At 33.5% G+C, this 9,212-nt stretch overlaps 1 protein-coding gene across 1 annotated transcript; it reads right to left on the minus strand.

The window, feature by feature from the left end:
• Positions 1–6,051: 6,051 nt before the first annotated feature.
• LOC116113755 (histidine-containing phosphotransfer protein 4-like) lies at positions 6,052–7,909 on the minus strand. Its single transcript, XM_031399920.1, has 6 exons — positions 7,779–7,909; positions 7,255–7,385; positions 7,095–7,163; positions 6,876–6,947; positions 6,509–6,581; positions 6,052–6,409 (listed from the first exon to the last, which is right to left on the minus strand). The coding sequence occupies exons 1-6, from the start codon at positions 7,839–7,841 to the stop codon at positions 6,362–6,364; spliced, it is 456 nt and encodes a 151-aa protein (XP_031255780.1). The 5' UTR covers positions 7,842–7,909; the 3' UTR covers positions 6,052–6,361.
• Positions 7,910–9,212: the final 1,303 nt, after the last annotated feature.

Consider the following 9,212-nt stretch of genomic DNA (forward strand, 5'->3'; position numbering starts at 1 on the left):
CTTCAAGACTCTGAGAATTGTTGGATGCACAAGCTGACCCAGATATATCCATTTGCAATAACTTTGCAAATGAAAGGCCAAATATGAAGTGGTAAGTGGATTTGTGTTTAAATAGTCCATGTGGATAAATCATTCCATTACATGAAAATAGGTCAAAATGCAATAATTTAATTTAAGTAAGAAAAGATCCTTGAAAGATATGGCGGGCAGAGAATAATAATAAACAGGAAACACCACAAGGAAAGAATAATAATCTTACAAACCAAAATAGGAAAAATCAAAATAATGATGACATATAACAATTCACCTGTAAATTTTAGCAAAATTAAAAAGGGAAGAAGTGTAAAGGAAGAGATTCCTCTATTTCCTCTGCCAAGCCATGCACAAACGAACCAAGTGAAAGCAAAAGCAGAAAATAATAATAAAATGTTTTTGTTTCCTACAGTATTTCACAAAAGTGTGGTCACATCTTTGTTAAAAAGGTAATCAAAAGCTGGAGGAGGTCTGGGTGGAGTAGGATCAGAATATGATTTTGTGTTCATTTCTGCCCAGATTATGATTCTTTTTTCCTATCACTGTCTCCTATGTTGAAGAATCCCACCCTGGACAGTACCAGCTGCTACTATAGTTTTTTTCTTCAGTTTGCTTCTAAATCGAAAGATATTTTCACCAAATCATTATAAAAATGTACAACAAACTTTGCATCAGCAATACCAGAGATGACATATGTGTTTCAGTTGTTGCTTCTTTCATTTATGTTAAATCCCGAGTCTAATAAGTAGAAATTGTGTGTTTGGGGTCTAACCAAATAAAATTGTCCGTTTTGTGACTAAGGTTGCACGGGTTTACTTTGGACTGCAACCAGTCCTTAACTCAAAAAAGTCTATTAGTTAGGGTCAAGTCTTACAAAATAAATCCAAAGTCATTCACCAGCGATGTGGGATGTAACAATTTCTTTATTAGTACAGAGTTTGCATGCAATACATACACAAAAGTTATCAGGGACCAGTGCTGGAGCAATATGGTAAAAGAATATATAAAATGAATATACACATTTTGGCGATAACAGCTGTGGTAGCTATCAACACATTGTCAACAATTTCTTGTGAAAATGATCCTGCTCCATTTGTCTATCTATGTGCTGCTAATCTATGCAGAGTTAAGAATCATATAAAGGCAATATATTCAAAATATAGGCAGTCTTCTCACTAGATGGTGTTGTCCAGTTCATTGAATCACAGCTATGAATTACTTTGAACCTTCGAAATCACTTTGCCGGTAACTATGACGTATGCAGTTGAGATATGATTTTACTACTGAAATATATGTGTTCATTTTCGTAAACAGAAGTCAGAAGAAACACTTTGTTCTGATTCTTGACAAACCAGGCCAAATAATTGAGTGTTCACAAGGGAAACCGGTTTTATCCTAAATGAAAAATCAACCAATCAGCAACTAGCACTTGCAAAATGAGTAAGCTAGTAGATTCAACGATAAGAAAGGAACATGAGTTTGTGTAATGCTATTTGGCTTAAAAGGAAGTAAGCTAATTGTGCCACATAAAAGAATTTGCTGCTGGCTGGCCTTCTCGAAAAACATCCCTTTTCACTCATCAAGAATGTGCTTATGCGAATAAACCGAACTTGTGGGCATTGATGCAATCATACAGAAGTTAGCTTTAAAGTTGCTTCTCACTAACCTTTATGTAGATATTCTCCTTGCAGCATCAATTCTGCTCATCTCATAAGAATCCATTCTTAGTAGACATATTGAAAGCAGCAACCGCACTATAGCAGCTTTGCTTCATCCGCCGAAATTTATCCAAATAAACTGAAAGACTTGATCCCGTCTAGCAACCGAAAAGTGAAGAACCATCGAATGATCAAAGAGCCACCTAATTAGTGAAGATAGAACATCGCCAAATAAGGAAAAGTAATTCTGAATAACTTTTGAGAGAGAGCCATGACGGGCCAAGGAAGTCGTTAAGATTAACATGCAAATGGATTGCTCAAAGACATCAGCATTTCCCTTCTGTAGCAATAAAGTTTGACCCCAGTTTGCATGCTACAGCAGATAACTCCAAATATTAATAACAAACATGAACCAAAAGAAAAGTAAATACTTTTTCTAAGCGAATTATATAGAAAATAAAGATGTAGGATTCAGGCAAACATGAGCTCAAATGCATGAAGCTGAGAGATTGGTCTTTGCTCTCCCAAGAGGCACGAAGAAAAATTAAATAACAGTAACTCATTCTGAATATACCAATAATAAATATCATGCTATCATATTCTAACGTTGCATATGAATCTATAAAGCACTTGGGAAATTTTCAAGAGCTATTATAAGATCTTGATACATGCAGTTTATTTCTGGACTACGATGAGCATGGTTTAATCAAAAGATTGAAACTCAGACATTGAATTTGAGTCGATGCTTTGACTTAAAGAAACTAAATCTTATCCAAATCCAGCTTGCTAGAAATTATTTGAATCTTAGCAAATGCCACCAGGAAGACTAAGTAGATTAAAAGTCTGGTCAAAATGAAAGGGTGGTTGATCTTGTACTGAACTTAACAGGCACATAACACTTTCAGTTTCCCCTATCCAAGAATTGAAAGTACATGTGGTATATGAAAGTCCAGCATTGGCTTGCAACATCAAAATACTGAAATACTATATAACTTAGACACATGTATGTCAAAAATATGAGCATACGAAACAGTTTTCATGTATTCCAAAGAAGAGCTATTACAGCCATCAAGAAACTTGTCTTAGTTGCATCTGCAATTATATAATTTCGTTTGGTTAGCACCTAAAACCTAGAAAACTTGCATTTAAAAGTAGTCAACATTAATTGGATCAACAAATGCAACACATGCTGATATTAGAAATTTTAATAAGATAAATCCTCTTCAGCTTAATGCACTTTCAACTTTTATTGCATTAGATAACGCATTCTTATATTCTGTCCAGAATACTCTAAAAGTAGTGATACAGTTATATGGTCCAACAACATTTATGTGCCCTATGCTTATAGTTCGTTAATATCATAATACTTATTATCAAAATAATAAATGATTTTTGACAGCCAAACATCATAGATGCATAAACATGCAGTGTGTTCACTAATCTCCTATTTCACATTATCCGGTGCTGTGATGTTGAAAACATAAAAAACATAGATAACTCAGCGAAAATTTATTCCGTACATCAAAAAAATTTCGTTGCCCGTCCTGTTTTCTGTGTATGGTTTCCTTACTCTCTATACATCACTCATATGTCTCCATTTGAATCCAAAGAGTTCTGTGAAGACAATAGGAGGCTGCTACAAATAGAAGTACTATGCTGATGCCTATGATTCTTATAATGCTCAAACATAATGGTGAAAACCACTTCACCAAGCTTTCCATAAAAAATCAACTAAAACAAAGGTAAACCGCATATACCTGATAAAGTTGCCTATAGAAGCTAGCTTCCAGAATTGTAGATTCAGTTATGATAGTTAAACTAAATAAGTTATGCCATATACATTTTAGGAAGAGATTACTTTAACACTTGTAACCAAAGTTTCATCAAGTTCTTTCTCCAAGTGTTCTTTATCTGATCTCAAGAGGTTAAAGAATGCAAGATTTTCCCACTTTCAAGCAACAATTCCAAGTTTTGACTCTAAGAAGAGTTCCAGTTCCACTGACAAATAATTTCTGAGAGTTTATTTTCTAACTCTTGCGTCAGTGGTGCTCTTGCCCTTGAATTGGTAGAATACTGAAGATCAACCCCACCAGATTATGTTCGTTTTTCCCTTATTTACAAGTTGACATATAGCTTGATGCATTAATTGCATAGTTTGTTCCTAATTAAACTGCTGAAGGTACAGTCTTCTCTCTCACCTAGGCCAATGAGTAGCCATCCCAACTATAGACTACACACGGCAAATAAAAGGAGCAGCAATGTCTTTATTCAACTTTTCTGTCATCTCCAACCCTAAAATTTTGATTATGAAATTGAATAGGCTGATATAAAGCTTGGTAAACTGAAACTCAAGGAACAGAACCTTAACTAAAATCTCTATCCAACTTTTGAACTTATTTCTTCTAACAATCTTAACCCTTTTCTGATCGTGTCAACACTGAAGTGTCCCAACTCAAACAATAGTACTAGCTCAATGTAGTCGGCCTCCATTTCACAATTATGGTGTACCACATCATGAACCAACTGTAAACAACAATCTCAACTAGCCTGTACAGAACTTCATACTCAAGAATAATAGAAGACAAATAGAGGCCTCAGTCACAAACTAAATCTACATAAGTGACCTTATTTCTCGTCATCTCTAAACTTCTACATTCGTGTATTTGTTATGATTTTTCTATCACTTATACAAGAAAATAATGTCTTTATAGACTAGGTTATGAAGAGAGACATAATACAACTAGGATCCTTATCCCTAAGCTCAACCCTATTAGAAGTTATAATCCTTAGAGAATCCTACCACGATTATACATGGTATAAACCCAAACCACTTACAAACCCCGAGCGCGACGTGCAGAGCAACTGCGACCTCTATTGTTGAAGTGGTCGCCAACTCCAACAGAATTCCCCAAATTACATACATAATACACTCATACACATTCAATTTGTTAATAACTTGTCATAAATAAAGAGAGTTTACTGATAAATTTTGATGTTGTTTTTGATGTTATTCAGCTAGCAAGACAAGCAGGGCCTATGGAGACTTCTAGTCGTCGCAAATAATTAATTACAGAAGGGAGTGCCATGAAAATGTGAAATGTTGTTGTTGAAGTTTGTGCTGTGTAGTGTATGAGCAGCAGTACAAATGGAGCACTTGAAAGGGCTTTTGGGTTGAGTTGATGAATGATGTTAATCTATATATTAGATTTGGTTTCCTGAATGAAAGTTTTGCTCTTTGTGTTAGGCTTCTCAGTTTCAGAAAAAGATCATAAAAAGCCCTGTAATGTAAACTCAGTTCAATACTTCAATTATATGCTCTGTTTTTCAACTACTTGTAATTTCTCTCCTTGTTTAATTCACAATAAATCATGGTGATCCCAAACCAAAACCGTTACTTGTTTCCATTTCTAGGTTTGACTTATTATCTTGAGTTGTTACAAGATATATACCTTAAACTTTTAGATCAAATAGTCTTTTAACGTCGTTCTTATGAAATTTAAGTAAATGCGATCATTTTTTTTTTTTTACCTATAAAAGATAAATGAATAATTTTTCATTCTCTGTTTCATGAAGATGAAAAAACTTTCCTATAATAGATGTATATACTATATACAACCAACTAATCATAAAATATCATATTAATAATTAATTAATTTAGTTGTACATATATTTATTGTATAAAAGACTCTTTTGTGTATACGGTTTGTATATTAAGTTTATTGAACGCCCAATAATTGAGGTTGTTGACTTGAAATCTTCAATGAAATACTATATTTCAATAAAAGATGTTTCTATTATTAGTGATTACTAAAGGGATTTTTTTTTTTTTTTTTTTCATTATAGTCAAATAGAATTTTATGTCTTTCGATAATCATATGCAAGCATAATCATATTATAACTCAAAGTTTGATCAATAGTTATATAAAGGGAAGTGACATATATAATTGCATGTAGCTATTAGAAGTTAATAACATAATAGCAAATGAAATATAATGCAAGTTTCCGCGGTTTGAAAATTCATGAGAGATTTCAGTTTGGTTCTTGAAAGAAGAGCTAGACCGAAGTAATCGATCATAAACAATGAAAACTTTTCCTTGGAAAAATCATCTACATTTCATGATTAGTTGGTTGTATATACATCTATTATAGGAAAGTTTTTTCATCGTCATGAAACAGAGAATGAAAAATTATTCATTTATCTTTTATAGGTAAAAAAAATGATTACATTTGCTTAAATTTCATAAGAACGGCATTAAAAGACTATTTGATCTAAAAGTTTAAGGTATATATCTTATAACGACTCAAGATAATAAGTCAAACCTAGAAACGGAAACGAGCAATGGTTTTGGTTTGTGATCACCATGATTTATTGTGAATTAAACAAGGAGGAGAGAAATTACAAGTAGTTGAAAAACAGAGCATATAATTGAAGTATTGAACTGAGTTTACATTACAGGGCTTTTTATGATCTTTTTCTGAAACTGAGAAGCCTAACACACAGCAAAACTTTCATTCAGGAAACCAAATTCTAATACATAGATTAACATCACTCATCAACCCAACCCAAAAGCCCTTTCAAGTGCTCCATTTTTACTGCTGCTCATACACTACACAGCACAAACTTCAACAACAACATTTCACTTTTTCATTGCATTCCCTTCTGCAATTAATTATTTCCGACCACTAGCAGTCTCCATAGGCCCTGCTTGTCTTGCTAGCTGAATAACATCAAAAACAACATCAAATTTTATCAGTTAAAAACACATAATTTACTTTTTCTGGGTAAAAACAACACAAACAGGGTTCAGCTCAGCCACCTGAAAATAAGCTTCTAGTTTCTTCTTCAGTGTTGCATATTCCTTCTTCAGTTGTTGGAAAGTCCTTCTACTTCTGCAAACCGCAAACACACAGGTAAAATAACTGTCAATTTCTAGGAGTGTCAGGTGATTAATATTAATAATTATTATTATTTTAACCAGGTAGCTTAATAATAATAATAAATAAAAAATGTTTGATGAGCTCCTGAGTTCGAGTCCCCTCAGCCACTAATAGGGGTGACCACTAAAACTCTTACTCAGTTGACAGTTCCAAGACCCCAAGGGATTAGTTGAGGTACACACAAACTAACATGAACACCCACCTCTGATTATAAAAAATAAAAAAAATAATTATTTTTATTATTACCCTTCTCCATTTCCTGCCTTGCAATATTCTCTGAACTGTGTGCTCTCAGTTTTCACCTTTTTGGCTCCAATGCTGCACCCAATAAGAAAGAATGTTTTTATGAAGTTGTTGTGATAAAAACCAACAAAGAATATACTTGATAGATACACTTTTTATTATTAGATATATTGATTTATAATAATCACCAATATTAATTTAACTAATTAACTAATTAATTACCTTGAGCTGCTTCCCTTGAACTGATGCATATAGCCATCTAACTTGTTAAAATCAAGAGGGCTCTTCTCCCTGCAAATAATTTAACAACATTAATTAGTGCTTAATTTATTTATTAGTATTGAAATTAATAAAGAAGATTGATGTTTTATCATAAACTCACAGTGCCTGGTCTATGTTAGTGATTAGCCTGGCGGAATCTCGGTAGTACAATGTGACAACTTCCTCTACAAAACTAGGGTTAGCATCATCTTGAAGCTCCTCCAACTGGATGAACTGTTCATCAAGGTATCCCTGAAAATGCTCCCAAAAAATCATTTTCCCGTCTCAAACTCAAAGAAAATTATATATAAACAGAACCTCTCACATATAACATGCACTAGAACAAGCTAAATTCAACTGTCAAGTCGATTACAAACACGAAAAAACAAGAAGTTTTAACTGAAAAGACTTTTACTCTCATACTCTGTTTAAAATAGAAAACTTGTGCATGCTCTCTTCCAGTCGTACAAACACAATAATATGTAGATAAATGCAGCTCCAAAGAGAGAAAGATCTAGAGATAGAAATTTTTATTTATGATTAATGTGGCTTGAAATGAAGAGAAACTTTTGTAAGTGCATGTTACAAAAATGTGAAGAAGAAGAAGAAGAAGAGGAAGAAGAAAAGGAGTTATTATAACGAAACCTGATCAAAGAGGGACTGTCTCATGGCTGCAAGTTGTCTACGAAGTTGCTGGTTTCCCTCCATTTGATGAGAAAAAGAAAATGTAGGAGAAAGGAAAGGAAAGAAAAGAAGAGTTGGGGGAGAGAGAAAGTTGAAAGGTTGCAAGTCTGATCGTGCAATAATATGAAAGGGAAGAAGGGTTTATATAGTGGAGAGAAGGGAGATTTCAGAATCTAATTAAATTAATCCATGGAAATAAAAAATATCTATATATACATATATCACATTTCTTTATGTGTGGGAATTGGGAGATAGGCATTCTGATTCTGATAGGTTATCTTAAAAAATTGAATAAAAATAAAAATATCAGATGGGATTTGTCCATGAACTACACATGAAGATTCTAAGTATATATAATATATTTATGTGTAGTGTGTTAAATGAAACTGATCTTATAGCGTTTTATTTACTCCATCCCGAAGATTCTGTCTAGGCTTAATTACTATTAATATATAATTAATCTTAATTACTTAACAAAAACATTAAGTTTACTATATATTTAGAGTAAACGACTTTTGTCCACCCGAATAATGGCTTAATGATGATATTTTTTCATCCACAGACTTTTAAAATGTCACTTTATTACCCAAATTTATATTTCATTTCTTATTCCAGCATTGTTGTTGTTAGAGTAGGTGCCCTAGAGTCAATCAATTATTGTAAAATTGATTCTATAATAAATGTTTATTTATCAATAAAAGGCATATTCTTCTATATCGTGTATGCAATGATATATGTCCTTAGGATGGCAGAACCGTGATGAGAGTATCAAGTGTTTCAAATCTTGATAGTGAAAACCCTATGATCACATATGGTGGTCATTCTAGAAACGTCCGTAGCCCCAGTATTATTCTGATCAAGGACACAGATAATATGGTAAGACTATCATAGTGTTGAACGACCTTATCGAAAGGCAGTGACTGATCTCACTTATCAAGGTTGTTTGCTGACAACCTGGTACAACACATAGGTGCTTGCTAGAGGCAAGTTCATTGAACAGACTCACCACAGGATTCCATATTGATGGTAACCCCAATGTCTATAGAATAAATCATCTAACAGATGGTGGTACATGTGATCTTTAGACTTGAGATCACCAGAGCACCTTGTGCACCAATTGATGTAGTTTGACACTAGGCCAACGTAGTTCTATTTAGAGCTATCAATACGGTAGTGATTGACTACATTGAGAAGTGTATCGAGACTATGATGGATCGACAAATGATTCATCACTCCTGGGTACGGGAGAAGTTATCTCATTGGGTAATTCAGTAAATGGCAATGACACTAAATCTGTGACCACAGTGGGATTGAGTTGATACTCAATCCAATTTAATATTCCTGACATTGGTCCAATAACTGAATACAAACGTGTCGAGGATATCTGAGGTTGAC

The sequence above is a fragment of the Pistacia vera genome, unplaced genomic scaffold (assembly GCF_008641045.1).
Source record: "Pistacia vera cultivar Batoury unplaced genomic scaffold, PisVer_v2 Contig69, whole genome shotgun sequence".
NCBI lineage: Eukaryota > Viridiplantae > Streptophyta > Magnoliopsida > Sapindales > Anacardiaceae > Pistacia > Pistacia vera.

What these genes read in the sequence shown, in the direction of transcription:
- LOC116113755 (XM_031399920.1), bottom strand. Translation starts at nt 7,841, where the DNA reads ATGGAGGGAAACCAGCAACTTCGTAGACAACTTGCAGCCATGAGACAG. An exon ending in ACTAACATAGACCAGGCACT is followed by an intron (nt 7,164 to 7,254) that starts GTGAGTTTATGA and finishes AATTATTTGCAG; the next exon opens with GGAGAAGAGCCCTCTTGATT. An exon ending in AACTAGAAGCTTATTTTCAG is followed by an intron (nt 6,410 to 6,508) that starts GTGGCTGAGCTG and finishes GATGTTATTCAG; the next exon opens with CTAGCAAGACAAGCAGGGCC.